The sequence below is a fragment of the Caretta caretta genome, chromosome 1 (assembly GCF_965140235.1).
Source record: "Caretta caretta isolate rCarCar2 chromosome 1, rCarCar1.hap1, whole genome shotgun sequence".
Classification (NCBI taxonomy): domain Eukaryota; kingdom Metazoa; phylum Chordata; order Testudines; family Cheloniidae; genus Caretta; species Caretta caretta.
This window is the reverse complement of record NC_134206.1, coordinates 352,087,925-352,106,000: the sequence shown is the minus strand read 5'-3', so window position 1 is coordinate 352,106,000 and position 18,076 is coordinate 352,087,925. Positions and strand designations below refer to the sequence as shown.

At 48.9% G+C, this 18,076-nt stretch overlaps 1 protein-coding gene across 9 annotated transcripts in view; it reads right to left on the bottom strand.

The window, feature by feature from the left end:
- Positions 1-16,988, bottom strand: part of SBF1 (SET binding factor 1) — a 151,259-nt gene extending 134,271 nt beyond the window's left edge. For all 9 annotated transcript variants that reach the window (XM_048819321.2, XM_048819640.2, XM_048819723.2 and 6 more), the window contains exon 1: positions 16,783-16,988. In XM_048819321.2, the coding sequence (XP_048675278.1) occupies positions 16,783-16,837 (55 nt within the window). In that variant the 5' untranslated portion in view covers positions 16,838-16,988. The remainder of the gene's footprint in view (positions 1-16,782) is intronic.
- Between the last annotated feature and the right edge of the window lie 1,088 nt (positions 16,989-18,076).

The window sequence follows — 18,076 nt, the reverse complement described above, 5'->3', positions numbered from 1 at the left end:
GCCAGCCACTCGAGGAGCTGTATCAGTAGGAAGTCAAGAAAAAATGTCTAGCCTGGTTCTACAGATCCCCAGCCAAAAGGAGATTAGCAGAGGAGTAGATGTTGCCCTAAATTTAGGAGGTTCTTGCTTATGGTAACTATCTTATATTATTGACACATGCAGTCATATGTTTTTCTTCATATTTAATATTAAAAAAGCAACTTCTTATAAGCAGATCTCAAAACATAATTGGGATGTAGAGGATTCACTGCATTTTCCAATGAGAAATAAAAATGTCTTGTCTGCCATTGCTCTTTGTAGCTTCCATAGGACTTTATACAGAGTAGCTGGTGTCCTGACAACATTCTAACTTGGGTATCTATGTCCTGCTTCCATAAATTCCCCTGCAGCTTCAATCGTTACAGAATTCTTCATCACCTATCTTGAACTACTGTGTAGTGTTGCATATTTATATTGCACTAATCACGGAGATATCTAGGCACCAGGGAGCTGCACTGGTAAACACCTGCCTTGCCCCATCTCAGTGGCCAATGAAGCAATCCCCTATCAAGTTTTTAAAGTCAGGGTGCAAGGCACTTTGGGATTGCCTGGTAGTAAAGCCCAGTTCATGTAATTTATTATGGATCTTTTCAGACACCAAGTAGTGGGGATAAATTTAAGGACTCTCAAAGAGTTTAGTGCATGACAGCTGATAATGTAAACAAAATAGCCTCTTTGAATATCTGGGGATTACAAATGTCACATATATTATGGGAACAGGTGTCCTAGAAGTACCTAAAACAGACAAAGGGTTGAAGGGGTTTAACTACTTTAAAGAGCAATGGCCACAAGACATCCTTGCAAGTTCTCAGAGCACAAAATCCATTCAGCACCAGCATCATGATCAACAAAATGAGATCCTGAAAAAGAAGCCACTCCCCTCCGAGACTGAGGTATGGGCTGCAAGCTGCAGTCTGAGACAGATTAGTATGTTTTAGTTATAAATCCCTCAACTTAGAAACTGTCAGCGCCTGAGGCAGAATGAACAGCACCACTATAAAAACAGCAGCCCATTTCACTCTGTTCCACAAAAGGCATGACTCAGCCAGACTGCATAGCACTCACATCTGGATAACAAGCAAGTTTCAGAGATCCAAGGCCACAGAGCAAAGAGGAAGAGGATGCATAGAACAGAGGTGAAACAGCCTGACTGGGACTCTACTCTACTTCCTGCAGCTACCTTCAACGTAAAAATCCAGCTTTCCAGCAAGCAGAAGAGACATCCAAGCAGTTTGTTTTTTTGAACATTTAATGCTGTATAGATTTCATTAGAAAAAATTATTCAGAAAAAAGCCTCACAGCACTGTCCAAATCTCAGTAACAAGGCAGCCAAGCAGCTGCCAAATATGCAGGTTGCTCCCCACAAACTGACACGTGGCTGATTTGGGGCCATACTGTCAATAAAAATCTGATTTAAATCAGTGCAAGAATACAAACCCCTAGCTCTGACTGCTCTGCAACCTCATCTAGTCATAATGGGCATGGAATAGGAGCCTGAGCACAAATCTGGAAGCTAGAGACTCCCAAGTTATAAATTACTTGTAATTTGTTGTAACAAGGTGTCACAGAGTGTGTGGGAGTCAGGGCCCTGTACCCTCACTTACTGCGATTCACCGTGACTCTCAGCCAGACAGCAACACAGAAGGTTTATTAGGCGACAGGAACACAGTTCCAAGCAGGGCTTGTAAGTACAACTGGGACCCCTCAGCCAGGTCCCTCTGGGGGGCAAGGAGCATAGACCCCAGACTTGGGGTTCCCTGCGTCTTCCCAGCCAGCCCAAAACTGAAACTCCTCTAACATTTGTCCAGTTTCCCAGGCAAAGGTGTCACCTGGGTCCAACCCCCTCCCAGATCAGGTTACAGGCTCAGGTATCCTCACTCAAGTGGAGTCATCCTCTGCTCTCTCATCCCCCATGCAGACAGACCCAGCAGAACTAGATGACATTCCCCGGTCAATCCACCCCGATCCCTACTGCATCACAAAAAGCTTATTTACAGTGTCCAAAAGAGACAGCCACTAGAGAGAAAGTACACGGATATAATCCCTGTGTCAAAGAGCTTATAACCTAATTTTCCATGAAACACAAAGAGTTACAATGAGGGAAGATGGCATGAAGCAGCTCAAAGGTTAAAAAAATACTTTCACATTGTTACTCTGGTAAAGTTCAAGCACATTTTGGTGGCTCTATTAAAGTGTTTTGTATGGTTAACTAACATGTCGCAAAAGGAGTTTAAGCAGGGATCTAAATGAGGAGGCTTACAGAACTGATATTGGGAGGTTTGAGTGTCAATTTAAATTTGGCCCAAAGTTTAAATGTGGTGAAAAACTTTTACAAAACTGATGAAGTGAGCTGTAGCTCATGAAAGCTTATGCTCAAATAAATTGGTTAGTCTCTAAGGTGCCACAAGTCCTCCTGTTCTTTTTGCAGATACAGACTAACACAGCTGCCACTCTGAAACCTTACAAAACTTAAGACCTTCCACAGTCTCAAAACTGCTTTCATTGGAATTTTTATACAAATAAATCTCCCCCCAGCAGAATTTCAATTTCAAACACTGCTGCAACTAAGAACCTGAAAACTAAACCAAATGGAAACAAAAGTGGCTAACTTCATTGATTTTCATTATCCAAACAGAGAAATACAAAAAGGAAACAAAAAGCACCAGAAACATGTAAATTAGATCTGCAGAATTCTCACTGGCAATACATGAAGGTGTTATTAGCAATACAGTCAAAACATTTTGTGTACAGCCAACATTTTAAGTTGACAGTTCCTCAATGTTCCTACAGTGCTCTGAAACTAACATACAAATACCAGTAATTTGTTCCCAATCATACTGTTGTGCTGAAAGGAATTTTTGGCAGTGAACTCCATAGGAAATCTTCTCTCTCATGAAAGGGGAGAAAGGAGTACTCTGGGCCATTAAGACACGCCATTACTCTAAATGCGTTAGCCCAGGCTCAAAAACTACTCATCTTTACCACAATGATAAAAAAATGGTATTTTATTTGCCCTACGAAAAGAAAGTTGCTTACCCTGACCCAGGGAAACTTTGCGGGGGAATTGGTTATAGAACCGGAGACGAGCTCGGTGTGTTTCAGCGGGATCCCACCAAGCTGATGGCGGGCAAACCCGCCACTGTGTCAGGGCCCTGGGTTGGGACCTGGTGAAAAGGGAGGGCCCAGGCCCCCCATCCCAGCTGCCGCCAACCCTGGAGTGGTGGCTCACCTCACCAATCCGATTGACTCAGGCCGCTAAGCCACGCTGCCTTGACAGAAAGGGCAACTCTATTGACTCTGGGTGTTAGGCCACTTTGCCCTGATAAAGGGGGCCACTGTATTGATTCTGGTTGCTAGGCCATCATGCCCTGATAAAGAGAGCCGCTATATTGACTCTGGCTGTTAGCCCTAGGGCTGTAAATATCATTTAAAAAGTTAACCTTTTAAATTATTACAATTATATTGTTTAATCAGTTAACCGATAAAAAGGAGTGAAGCTGGGGCCTGCTCCGGCTGGCTGGCCGGCTTGGAGTCGCTCTGGCCAGCTGGGCCAGGGATGGGGGTTAACAGAGTGTGTTAACCAGTAAGACTAATGCTTACCAGTTAACCATTTCATATTTTACTTCCCTAGTAAGGCCACCCCACCCCGACAGGGGAGGCAGTGGCATCGACTCTGGCCCTAAGGCCTCCCTTCCTGGTAGAAGGCCAGTCATACTGACTTTGGCCATTAAGCCACACTACCCCGAGACACAGAGTGGCCGTGCAGACTGATCCGCGGGGCTATAGCAGCTCTTACCCGATCCCAAAAGGGGACAGGGTGTGCATGCCCCATGACAGGCACCTATTAGCACAGTATTAAAACACCACTCAAGTGTTAAATGTACCAACTATATCTCCTTCCTCACTTTTCAAAGTAAACATGAATGGTTTAAATTTGCATAAGTGTATGTGGAACCAGCTGCAGGACAACTAAATCTCACGGCTGAGTTTTGAGCACTGAGAGACTTGTGGTCTCTTACCTGTTGTGGCAATGAGCTCCATAGCCTAGACACAGCATCTGAGACAGTTAAATCTCCCATGCTCATGAATCTCTCCCCACTAATCAAGTTTCTTATTTCCAATGGAACATAACAGTCCTTCAAAGTCATGACAGAGGAAGAGATGATTTTTCAGATATTCAGAGCCCTCCAAGGGACTATCAAGTGAGAGACCTTGAATTGGACTCTGTATTCAGTGGAGAGGAAGTGCAGAGTGGAGTACTAGGGTGATGTGTTCATGGCAACCTGCGCTGCTAAGTTAAGAGGAAGCTACCACTTGTGTCAGTTTGAGCTTTTTTGAGATGTGTGGTTTCATCCCTAGATATGAGCTGCAGTAACCAAGCCTGTTGCTCAAGCACATGGGTCACCTGGGCCAGACCTGCTTTCAACAGAATGGAGCACAATCTTGCGACCACTCACAGATGGAAATGGATGTTTTTCAAAGCCATGACTATTAAGACATCCAGTGGCAGAGTGTCCACCAGGACCCCAAGACTGCAAAGCAACTTCACATGTAGATGGCCTCAATAGAGGGGGATATTATGGAAGAGGAAAATCCTAAGGGATCCCCCTCTCCCTTTCAGATTCAACTCAGTCTTGCCTCGGATCAGCTTAAGCCAACTATTCTTTAGCCGGACGTTGCGTTTGGCCAGGCATTGAGCTCAAAGACAGAGCCGTTTACATCTCACATAAAGGAGATACGGAACTGGGTGTCAATGTATTGCTGGCACTTCAATATTGTTGCCTCATCAGCCCCTCCAGTGGCTTCGCTGAATAAAATAGACAGGATTGACCCTTGTTGTAGGGCAGCTTCTCTCCCAGCAAAAGCATCTGCCATGGCATCTGCCCATAGCTCCCCCAGAGCCTCAGAAGTAAAGGAGGGAGGCAGAAGCTAAAGATATGCTCACTCAAATACTTCATTCGCACACCAGTTTTTAGTAATGCAGGCTCCTCTTACAGCAACCAGAAAGGACCAAGAAGTTTTCTTATTTAGCTGTGGCACATTAAGAAGTCCAGACCAGAAGATGGCACTTGAACAGCCCATGTGAAGGAACTAATTTCTAACATTATGTACAGCCAGGGTAAAACGACAATTTATGTCCAGCAGGTCAATGCAGTCAGAACTACAGTAAAGTGTCCTGGAGAACACTGCTTAAGGAGTTACCGAAGCTCTTATGTACAGTCCCATGTAAGCCACTGAAACAACAATCCAGCCTGGAAGGGCTCTTAGACCATTATTGAGAGGTGTTTCTGTGTCTCACAGCCACACGTGATAAATTCTTCTCACCAAGCAACAGACTTAAGAGCAGATCCCCCATTGAAGCTCTCTGTAAAATCAAGTGATCTCAGAGAGAAGGCTTCAGGCCCTGGTCATCTCTGCCTGAGGTCTGACTGGTTCCAGGTATTTGCCCCACAGCTGACAGTTCATTTTATTTTACTCTGAAAAGTCAGAACATAAGAATGGTTATAATGGGTCAGACCAACGGTCCATCCAGCCCAGTATCTTGTCTTCCAACAGTGGCCAATGACAGGTGCTTCAGAAGGAATAACTGCAGGCAATCAAGTGATCCATCCCCTGTCCACTCCCAGCTTCTGGCAAACAGAGGCTAGGGACACTCAAGAGCATGGTGGTGCATCCCTAACCATCCTGGCTAATAGCCATTGAACTTATTTGGTTCTTTTTTTTAACCCTGTCATAGTTTTGGCCTTCACAACACAACCTGGCAAACAGTTCCACAGGTTGACTGTATATTGTTTGAAGAAGTACTTCCTTTTGTTTGTTTTAAATCTGCTGCCTATTCATTTCATTGGGTGACCCCTAGTTCTTGTGTTATGTGAAGGGGTAAATAACTTTTCCTTATTCATTTTCTCCACACCCGTTATGATTTTATAGGCCTCTAGCCTACTCCCCCCTTACTCGTCTCTTCTTCAAGCTGAACAGTCCCAGCCTCTTTAATCTCGCCTCATACAGAAGCTGTTCCGCACCTTCTAATCATTTTAGTTACCCCTCTCTGTACCTTCTCCCATTCCAATATATCTTTTTTGATACGGAGCATCCAGATTTGCACTCAGTATTCAAGATGTGGGACCCCTAGTCAGAGCTCAGCTTCTCTCCCAGCACAAGCCCCTACAAGCCTCTACACATACAAATCTTGCCCATATGCTCAGGGTTTGGCTGATTGCCATATTTGGTATCAGGAAGGAATTTTCCTCCAGGGCAGATTGGAAGAGGCCCTGGAGGTTTTTTGCCTTCCTCTGTAGCATGGGGCACGGGTCACTTGCTGGAGGATTCTCTGCTCCTTGAAGTCTTTAAACCACATTTGAGGACTTCAATAGCACAGACATAGGTGAGAGGCTTTTTGCAGGAGTGGTGGGTGAAATTCTGTGGCCTACGTTGTGCAGGAGGTCAGACTAGATGATCATAATGGTCCCTTCTGACCTAAATATCTATGAATCTATGTGGACAGACCATGGATTTATATAGAGGCATGATGATATTTTCTGTCTTTTTATCTATTCCTTTCCTAACAGTTCCTAACATTGTTACCGTTTTTGACTGCTGCTGCACATTGAGCAGATGGTTTCAGAGAACTATCCACCATGACTCCAAGATCTCTTTCTTGAGTGGTAACAGCTAATTTAGACCCCCTCATTTTCTATGTAGATTTGGCATTATGTTTTCCAATGTGCATTACTTTGCATTTATCAACATTGAATTTCATGTGTCATTTTGTTGCTCAGTCACCCAGTTTTGTGAGATCCCTTTGTAACTCTTTGCAGTCTGCTTTGGACTTAACTAACCTGAGTAATTTTGTATTGTCTGCAAATTTTGCCACCTCAATGTGTACCCGTTTTTCCATATCATTTATGAATATGTTGAACAGTACTAGTCCCAGTACAGACCCCTGAGGGATACCACTATTTACCTTTCTCCATTCTGAAAACTGACCATTTATTCTTACCCTTTGTTTCCTATCTTTTAACCAGTTACTGATCTACAAGAGGACCTTCCCTCTTACCCCATGACTGTTTACTTTGCTTAAGTCTTTGGTGAGGGACCTTGTCAAAGGCTTTCTGAAAGTCTAAGTACACTATATCCACTGGATCACCCTTGTCCACATTTGTTCACCCCCTAAAAGAACTCTAATAAATTGGTGAGGCATGATTTCCCTTTACAAAAACCATCTTGACTCTTCCCCAATAAATCACGTTTATCTGTATGTCTGATAATTCTGTTCTTTACTATACTTTCAACCAATTTGCTCGATACTGAAGTTAGACTTACCAGCCTATAATTGCCAGGATCACCTTTGGAGCCTTTTTAAAAAACTGGTGTCACATTAGCTATCCTCCAGTCATCTGGTACAGAAAGGATTTACAGTGACTGCTAACTGCAGTCAGCAGTGAAAGGATTTGACAGAATCTGAAACAGTCAGTTTCAATGCTCATGAAAGCGAGGAACAGAGAGCACTGACTAAAGTAGGTATATGGCGTGCAAGCTTCTCTGACACTGCTCTCAGTCCCAATGTGCTGCACCCCTGGTATTCCAGTCCTGGGCTCCCCAGACACACAGCTATACTGATACCCTCAATCCCAGCCTACATGCCCTGCACAGTTCCAGACCTAAGCTCCCCTACCAAGCCTTACAATTGCACCCCAACCCTGATCTGCAGTATTCCCTAGCCTCGGCGTTCTAGGCTCCTCATGCACACAGCTCTGCTACTACTCCACACTCCCAAACAGCAGTATTATTCTAATCCTAAATCTTCCCTGCACAAAGACTCTTAGTTGTTCTGTGTAGTGGTTTTTGTGAACAGGAACTAGGGCAAGACCAAGCATTCCATACCTGAACAAAAACAGATATGAATCCAGACAATTTAAAGGGCAACACACAAAGCTTGTGAAAATATTTGTAATAGTGTGGTGAAGAGAAATTAGTAAGAGAATATATGCTTACAGCACATTAAAAATAGAGTTTAGAACCAATCCTTTGAAAAAACTGATCATCCTTCATTTAACTACCAAGCCCTGAGTTTAGGGTTCTGCATTACCACTGCAACAGCTGAAGACCTCACTAACAATTTAACCATAGGCAGGGAGCTGACAGAAAATGCTGGGTTTAAGGGTTAGTGAGGGGCGCAGTTTCATGGGGAAACTGTAAACTGGGGACAGGGATAGGAGGAAGAGCCAATTTCTCTGTGGTTTATTCAGAAATGTATCTCAGATTGTGAGCTCCTTTGGGCAGGAGGCCATGTCTTCTTTCTCACTGTTTTATACAGTCAAACATACTGTGCCCTCAGTTAATGTTAAATAAGTATCTGGAATCAAGCTGCTCTCATCCATTAAAGATCTGGCTCTCAGACTGATACACAGAGCAGCTTTGCAGTTAACCTTTCAGCTACAAGACTTCAAGGAAAGCAAAGAGTCCAGGGCTTTGCAAATGTGGCCATTTGTCAACATTAGCAGAATCACTCTAAGGCCTTGTCTACACTGACACTTTACAGCGCTGAAACTTGCAGCGCTCAGGGGGGTGGTTTTTTCACACCGCGCACAAGGAAGTTTCAGCACTGTAAAGTGGCAGTGTAGACAGTGCACCAGCACTGGGAGCTACTCCCCCGGGGGGGTGGGCTTTTTACAGCACTGGGAGAGCTCTCTACCAGCTCTGGTGCCGCAAGTACACAGCCACGTTAAAGCGCTGCCGTGGCAGCACTTTAAGATTGCTAGTGAAGACACACCCTACGGACAAACAGCTCAAGAGGTCTGAAAACATCCTTTCACTGAGAATGGCATGAACAATGGCACAGTGTGACACAAACACACACATATGATGAGACCAGTTTCCTTCTGCTGGAGTATTCTTACTCTCATGAGTACTTTTATCTGGAGGCTCTGAAACATACAACCCTCTGATAAAACATCTGAAGATTTGCACAGCACACCACTACAGATACACGCAGGCATTGGCTCAGCACACGAACAGGCAGTGGTGAGGCCCTGCAATCACAAGGTGCAAGTGATTGGACAGACAGATTAGAAGAGCACGTCATGCAGCCACAGTTTGCAGGGGGATTTTGGGTTTGCTGTATTCTTCAGCATTCTGCTTCACTGATCACAATCCACAGCCTGACAAGGGGGCAGGAATCCAGTGTCTGGGCACATTAACATGAATAGTGCAAAATGCAGAAGTAGAGATTTCACTGACCAGGAGGAAAAGCAACAGAATCTTTGCTCGGTGGCCTAGGGCATCACCACACTGTCTGATTTCAGAGCATCCCATATTGGCTTCTGACCACTTCATGGTACAATTTGTCAGTAAGACAACATGTTTCCATGCAAGAGTCAGTGCTCATTTTACCTCATGCCCCAAAGATGAAGCCACTGTCACAGCAGAGTGTTTCTACAGAGATCAGAATGGTTCTGCATCATAAGGGTATGTGGCAAGTACAAGACCATACTCCCTTAGAAAGCTCAGGTTATCCACCAACTATAAACCTAAACAAACATTCTGAATGAGCTGGACTCCACGAGAGCAGTATCCAACCTCTCTAATGAGCCTAGTGCTGTAGCTGCCAAACCCCATTTCCTGTTTCTCTGAAGTAGTCTGAACTAGTTTATCTTTAACTTTCATTTCTGCTCCCATGAAGCTGCTGGTGCAGATCTGGAGAGAAACAGACTTGCTGGAGAGTTTGCTGAACTATTCCAGCTTCCATCCTTCCAAATATATTTCTCATGAACTAGGCAGGTTTCCCTTTCACTATCCCCCATCACACCCTTGGATATTAACCCATCAGTTCACAACATCTCACCAGACAAACTAAAATGAAAATGCGATACCAGCAGCATGTGAGAGACCCACCTGGTACCCACAGGTCCCTGGGAAGCTACAATAGTAAAGCTACACCCACAAATTTTCCTTGAGGATATTCTATGGATTGGAAAGGTCAAGAGCAGCAAAATAAGACCTAAGGCTTTCATTTCATATCGCCCACTTAAAGACAAGTATATTTAGAATCCATCCAAAACAACAGACCCTTTTCCCTCCTCCTAAACAATCTACTATCTCAGTAGTTCTCCCTAAGTCCAAGAGTCTGCATGTGTCCATGGCAGCCAATGCAGCCTCTCTCCAAGCTGCACTACATACACACTTTGTTTGTAAGAAGGGAGGTGGCTGCATCCTCCATGGTAGCAGCCAGTCACACAGGTTATGGCCACGTCAGGACTAATCCAATCAGTAAGGCAGTTAGTCACTTTCAGATGATGAAATAAATATTCTCCAAGTTCAGCCAGGATCTGAGGTCTTTCAGGGCTGGACAAGTGAAAACTGGAGTCATGACATGGGAAGTGGACATCAGTGCCAAACTCACAAAAAAAAAAATCACTAACCAGTTGCCTGGAAATCAAACACCTTCTATACTTTGGGAGCTGGTTCCCAAAGGCTTCTTACAGAGGTGGAGTATGTTGTCCAAAACAAGAAGTGTCACTTCTGCCTCCCTGGCTTCCAGAGTATTCTGCACACCACTTGTAAAAAGCATATGTAACCACTTGTTGGCTGAGGAGAGGGGAAGCTTTCTGGCCAGTGCCAGGCAGGAAGGAGGTTAGGGCAAGACTGAAATTTTCAAAGAACTGGCCAGTTCACTCTTGTTCATAGTTTTCTGAGAAGGAGATGCAACTGACCAGTTTCTTGCCTCCCTCTACTGACTGACTCATCTCTCTCCCTCAGAGTGATCCCCCAGCAACAGAAAACCAAATTCCTCTCTGTGGCTGCTTCTCATAGCATATGGTATGAGTCCTCTTTGGGTCTCGCTAGCATCGTTCAGTTTTAGACTAGAAACGCTGCTGAAGTCTAATGCTAGTACAGCTTGGAGAGAACAGAATGTGAATAGTTCAAGGTAGAGATGCCCAAACTTCACTCAATTGCTGCACTGAGAGCTTGCCAGAAGCTGGAAGCAAACTATACCTAACTGGTATCAAATTGCAGCCACTCTTATCTTTAATAGATGTGCATTCCTCAAAAATTACAAGGTCTTGGTACACAGTGCAACCTGTGAAGACTACAAGTCCTAGCACCTAATGCCCCATCTTGAGTTGAGCAGTCTTCACTAGCTGATGAAATGCCTGAGGCTTTGGGAATTCACGCCCTCCCTGCATTGCTCCTGCCACTGCCCAGTAAATTAAACATCAATCCCTATATTGACCATTAGTGCTGTGCCATTAGAGCAAATGTTAAGATCCCTGCACCTCCAAGACACATGACTGCAAGTTCTTTCCTTCCCACTGCACTACCCAAAACTATATACTTCACACCACAGCATTGCCTACTGTTCAGCTTCCCAGAACACAAGCCATATCAAAGGTCACCACAAATCTGCATGACATTTACACACCATCTTCCCTCCCTTCCCATACCCAGCTTTCCAAACAACAAGACAAGGAAAATATGATTAAACTGCAGTTTTGTCTATGCACTTATATGGCCTGCAACCCCACTGTATTTGACCACCTTAGCAGCTATCACGGAAACATCTCCACTTAGTATCAGCTTCATATTGTGTATATATCAGAACCACCTACAGCACCTCAAGTGCCACTGTACAGCTCTACACCAGTTACAAAGGATTCGGGGGGAAACATCTGGAAGCTCAGTGAACAAGTCCCATGAAATCCAACATCCAGCAGTGTGTCAATGACAGCAGGATCACTTCCTCCATTTCCTTCAATTTTTATTAACCCCCAAAGAGGCTAGCCTGTACTGTGATCCTGTTCAATCGAAAGTTAAGCAAGAATGAACTGGTTCATACTTGGATGGGAGACCATGCAAGGAATACAGGCATGCAGCCGGATGTTGCTTTGGGAATAAAGTTGGTGGAGCTCTTCCTTCTGTATCAGTACTGAACTGGAGCCTGGCACTACGGGATGCTGTGCTGCTAGATGTGTGTATTTTAGATAAGATTAAAAAATGGCAATTACAAGTGATCACTAAAGATTCCATGGTACTTTTCAGAACTGTCAGGGCTGCTCTCCAGAGCAAATTCCAAATGAGGTAATTATATTCTGCCTCCCTAAATTTACCCCCTCCAGTTACAATTGGAACTGAGATTCTCCTTTACTTTTTTCCCCGAGACTATTGTGTAGTGTCCCTTCATGCTAGCCAACAGCTGCCGCCTTCCTCACCAGAAGCGGCTGCATTTCAGGTGACCCCTGCACACAGTTTACTTCTGGAACAAAAGGTTCTAAAAACCCAAGATCAATAACCAATGTTCAAGTATAATCAGTGCAATGGGATTCAACAACATTCTGTCCCTGCTGATTCATCTCCTTTCTATGGTAAATAAAGCTCATTCCATCTGGAACAATTAAACTCAGGAGAGTAGGTGGAAGTAGCATGTGAAGACAGCTCCATAAGGCATAACTAGGGATGGAAACATACACAGGCCCAGAATGGATCCATTGCAAAGCAACCCTATGGGAGAAGCACAGAACCCTTGGGAAACATTACACACGTATCGTGGCTCACCGACCAGGAAGTCACTTAAACAAAAATCAAACTAACGTGGCAAGAATTAGATAAAAAATGTGCCAATGCTGCTCACTTTTTCACCTGCTGAGATTCAGCCATGGGTAGTTTGGACTTTGTAAAAACTGTTTCTCGCTCAGTTTGATGGAGCCATCTCAAGTTAATCCCATCTCATTGTCCAGATGACAGAGCTCATCATCTTGCCCCCACACTTCACATAGGATGCAGTGTCACTGCCTGTTCTTCTCTAAACAGTGGTAGGCATAGGAGGGATGGGAGAACTCAGTAAAGTCCCTAACCTAACCCCTTCACACCTGCTCCAGTTCCAGAAATTTTGCAGTGTTTTCCCAACCATGAGGTTTCTTAACAACATTGTGTCTACAAGCCCCTTACAAGCACACCAGGATTCCCTTCTGAGAATCTCACAAAACATTTCCCATACATATCCTAGGCTCTGGATTTTTCTTCTCATTTTCTGTTAGAGAAGCTTGCACAAAAATAGAATCTCAGTCCCTTTGAGCTTGTCAGCTCCATCTCTTTAGCCCCACATGAAGGCATCTACCTGTGATCACATTATCTTTTCTTCAGTGATGTCACAAAAGACTCTGCATAATTAAATCCTATTATGCCTGACACTGCTTGGAAGAGCCAATACAAGCTTGGAGGCCTGTTAAATTTCAGACTGAGCTAGAAATGGATACAATGCAGCTCTTCAATTAGAGAGACAGTTTAAGCAATCATTGAACAGAAGCCACTTTCTCCCTATGGTGGAGCATGTGACATGTGAATGTGTTAGGCCTGCAGTGGTCAGGGATTTCAAATTCTCCCTTCCATCTCTGGCTGCTGCTATTTAGGAAATAGCAGCTGGTGACACCGTTTTCTTACTGACTGTAGGGGTGAGGAGAGGAATTCTGCCATGAAGGGAATTAGGCAAGATTAACACAAACTGGTGCAGCCTTCAGGAGAACAGAACGCATCTTATCGACTCTCAGCCGAGGGCCTAGGCATTCAGCACAGGCAAGGCCAATACAGACTCCCACATTGACTAGTTAACACTGAGACTCCCATCTGTTTTCAAAGAGAGACTACAGCAGGAATTGCAGGATTGCATCCAAACTAGTCAGCACTGACAGGTCCTCAGTGTCAACCTTATGAGCACCTATAAAGCTAGCTGCTGATTACCTGTTACTTTATTCTCCTTCCACCTCTCCACCCACACCCAACCCTCTTTTCTCTGATGAAAGAGAACCCCACCCTGTCCCCAAACAACCCACATCTACTTAAAAAAAAAGAACAGAAGCCCAGATCACAATTTTAGAATGAGTTCTAAAACTCAATTTCCAAACACATAAACCATAAAACTGGCACTAACCAATGAAGCATAAGCCACTGATACCACAATGAGTAATGGAGACATAGCCATCATCCGGCCTCCAGAGCAGGTAAAAATACAGGACAACAAAATACAATTAAGCATCCAGAGCAAGACTAAGAACCAAGTCTACCCATACAGTATTTGGAGACCAGATGATTCAGGCCCTCAAGGCACAGAGTCTGCCCAGGTGCACATCTGTACTACTACGGAATTGCTATAACTCCTTTGACAGGAGTCTGTTTTCTGAACGTGTTATCTGTCAGCCAATTTATAATAGTGACATACAAACCAATTCTTAAAAAGCCCTTCCTATGGCCCTTCCAGAGTCAGAGGCACTGTCAAACTCTAAGCATGTCTGTTGAAAAACTGCTCCCAGTTCTCCTCCTCATAGAAGAAGGTGGCTTCAATGAGCCAGTCTGAGAAGTAAATTCAGTGACCAGCTCAAATGCAAACAAAGCGGTCAGTAGCACAAGCTGATATGACAATTTTCTGCTCTAAACACCAGAACTGGCTCGACATGGACATACTATAATGAGTTTCAAAGATTAAACTAAATATATTGCCAGATTTATAGATATACTTCACTTCCTCAGAATGGAGTCATCTGGTCCTACCTACTGCCCACTTCCTTCAGCCAAAAAACTAAGACATCTGCAGTAACTAGACAGACAAAGGAAAAGTCAGAAGAGCAAAATAATGAGAAAAAGTGAACGCAGACGAGTACTGGACTAGCAGACATTGGAAGCCAATTTACAGTAAGAGCCTCCAAACTCCCATCATACCAAATTTAACTCAACCCACCTCCTGCTGGGATGCCCCAGATATAAATATTCTGTCAGCATCCAGCAGGATATTGGCATTTCAGAATGGAAACCAATCCCAAGCACTGTCAGGATATACTGTACAGCAGCCCTCCTCAAAGTTCATGGTCTCTTGCCAACTTTCTACCACAAACAGGACCTGGGGCTCCTTATCTCCAGGCAGAACTCTCCGGGACTTCCCCAGGCAATCAGATGAAAGGCTTTCCCTACAGGAGTAGCTGGTCTTGACCAAGACCCAGAGACATAATCGCCAGTGGGAAGACTTATGTGCATCTGCACAAAGAAATCATGGAGTCAACCAGAGTCAAGTCATGCAATTGTGTAAACTGCCACACGGAATATGGCCCCTATTACCTTTCCAGCAAACCTAACTTGTTCCTTTTACTAGCTAATCCAGTCCACGCACAGGGACAAGTGGGGGCAGAAGTTAGCAAGGGCAGTGCCCTACTTCCACCATTCCAGTAGAACCACCTCCATGCAATGCACTATTTTGTTTCTCTCTCCAACTATCTGGAACTCTCAGGACCTTGTCCCCAACCCTCTGCTTCAAACCACCCCCACACACACACACTCCTTTGAATTTGTCCAAAACTTACTTGATTCCCTTTGCCACTGTCTAGTCCTGCAACAGTTACCATATGCTCTCCATTGCCTCCTTTCTCCTTCCCTACACTGCCAACATGAGCACCCACTTCTTCCCACCAAGCCCTGCTCAACCACAGGCTAATCCTCTTCCCCACCTGGCCCCGATGGCCAGGGCCCATCTGCATTCACTGCCCCACTGCAAAGAGCCTTGCATCTCAGCACTCACCGGTCTCCCCCACAGCCCCAGGCCAGCTCCCCCCCTCCAGCACTCACCCCCCTCCCCCACAGCCCCAGCAGCACCCCCAGGCCAGCTCCCCCCCTCCAGCACTCACCCCCCTCCCCCACAGCCCCAGCAGCACCCCCAGGCCAGCTCCCCCCCTCCAGCACTCACCCCCCTCCCCCACAGCACCCCCAGGCCAGCTCCCCCCCCTCCAGCACTCACCCCCCTCCCCCACAGCACCCCCAGGCCAGCTCCCCACCTCCAGCACTCACCCCCCTCCCCCACAGCCCCAGCAGCACCCCCAGGCCAGCTCCCCACCTCCAGCACTCACCCCCCTCCCCCACAGCCCCAGCAGCACCCCCAGGCCAGCTCCCCCCCTCCAGCACTCACCCCCCACCCCACAGCCCCAGCAGCACCCCCAGGCCAGCTCCCCCCCTCCAGCACTCACCCCCCTCCCCCACAGCCCCAGCAGCACCCCCAGGCCAGCTCCCCACCTCCAGCACTCACCCCCCACCCCCACAGCCCCAGCAGCACCCCCAGGCCAGCTCCCCCCCTCCAGCACTCACCCCCCACCCCACAGGCCAGCCCGGGCAACACCGCCCCCAAACCCCTTTTCCACTACGGTGCCCCCCGCCCGCACTCACCCAGGCCGGCTCCCCAAGCCCCCCCCCCCGAACCGGGGCTGCCTCCCAAACCCGTCGGCGCCAAGGGACTGAACCCAACCGCCGGCGGACCCTGCTGTCCCCCTGCTTCCCTGCGCCCCCCCCCAGCCCGGCCCTCACCCCCCCCCCCGGTTCCCCTCCCCGGCCCGGCCCGGCCCGGCACTCACCCCCCCCGGTGCGCCCCCCCCCGGCCCGGCACTCACCCCCCCCGGTGCGCCCCCCCCCGGCCCGGCACTCACCCCCCCCGGTGCGCCCCCCCCCGGCCCGGCACTCACCCCCCCCGGTGCGCCCCCCCCCGGCCCGGCACTCACCCCCCCCGGTGCGCCCCCCCCCGGCCCGGCACTCACCCCCCCCGGTGCGCCCCCCCCCGGCCCGGCACTCACCCCCCCCGGTGCGCCCCCCCCCGGCCCGGCACTCACCCCCCCCGGTGCGCCCCCCCCCCGGCCCGGCACTCACCCCCCCCGGTGCGCCCCCCCCCGGCCCGGCACTCACCCCCCCCGGTGCGCCCCCCCCCGGCCCGGCACTCACCCCGCTTGTCCAGCTCGTAGCCCACCAGCACGAAGTAATCCGCCAGCCGGGCCATGGCGAGGCCTGGCCGAGCCGGGAGCAGCGAGGCGCTGGGGCGGGGCCGGGCGGCTCATACCGCGGCCAGAGCGGCCGCCCCCACGTCAGACTCCAGCCGGCGGCGCCGAGCCCCAGCCGCCGCCATCTTCCCTCGGCCGGACCCAGCCCGGGCGGCGCGCCGGGCGCATGCGCGGGGAGGCCCCCGGGGGGCGGGGTTTGGGGTGGACAACATGACCATTGGCCGCCACGCGGCGGGGGCGGGGCCAGGCGGGCCGCAGGCTGGGAGGAAGGGGGACGATGGCCCCACCCACCAGCCCCCCGCCAGGCCGTGCCATGGGGCGGGGCCGGGGTCTTACCCCACAGACCCCCCCGGGCTGTGCCATGGGGCGGGGCCGGGGTCTTACCCCATAGATCCCCCCGGCCAGGCCGTGCCATGGGGCGGGGCCGGGGTCTTACCCCACAGACCCCCCCGGCCAGGTTGTGCCATGGGGCGGGGCCGGGGTCTTACCCCACAGACCCCCCCGGGCTGTGCCATGGGGCGGGGCCGGGGTCTTACCCCATAGATCCCCCCGGCCAGGCTGTGCCATGGGGCGGGGCCGGGGTCTTACCCCGCAGACCCCCCCCGCTCCAGGCTGTGCCATGGGGCGGGGCCGGGGTCTTACCCCGCAGACCCCTCTGGTCAGGCTGTGCCATGGGGCGGGGCCGGGGTCTTACCCCATAGATCCCCCCGGCCAGGTTGTGCCATGGGGCGGGGCCGGGGTCTTACCCCACAGACCCCCCCGGGCTGTGCCATGGGGCGGGGCCGGGGTCTTACCCCACAGACCCCCCCGGGCTGTGCCATGGGGCAGGGCCGGGGTCTTACCCCATAGATCCCCCCGGCCAGGCTGTGCCATGGGGCGGGGCCGGGGTCTTACCCCGCAGACCCCTCTGGTCAGGCTGTGCCATGGGGCAGGGCCGGGGTCTTACCCCACAGACCCCCCCCGCTCCAGGCTGTGCCATGGGGCGGGGCCAGGGTCTTACCCCATAGATCCCCCCGGCCAGGTTGTGCCATGGGGCGGGGCTGGGGTCTTACCCCACAGACCCCCCTGGTCAGGCTGTGCCATGGGGCGGGGCTGGGGTCTTCCCCACAGACCCCGCCCCCCAGCCAGGCTGTGCCATGGGGCAGGGCTGGGGTCTTACCCCACAGACCCCCCTGGTCAGGCTGTGCCATGGGGAGGGGGTGTTCCCATAAGCTTTTAAAATCTTCCTACTGTATTTT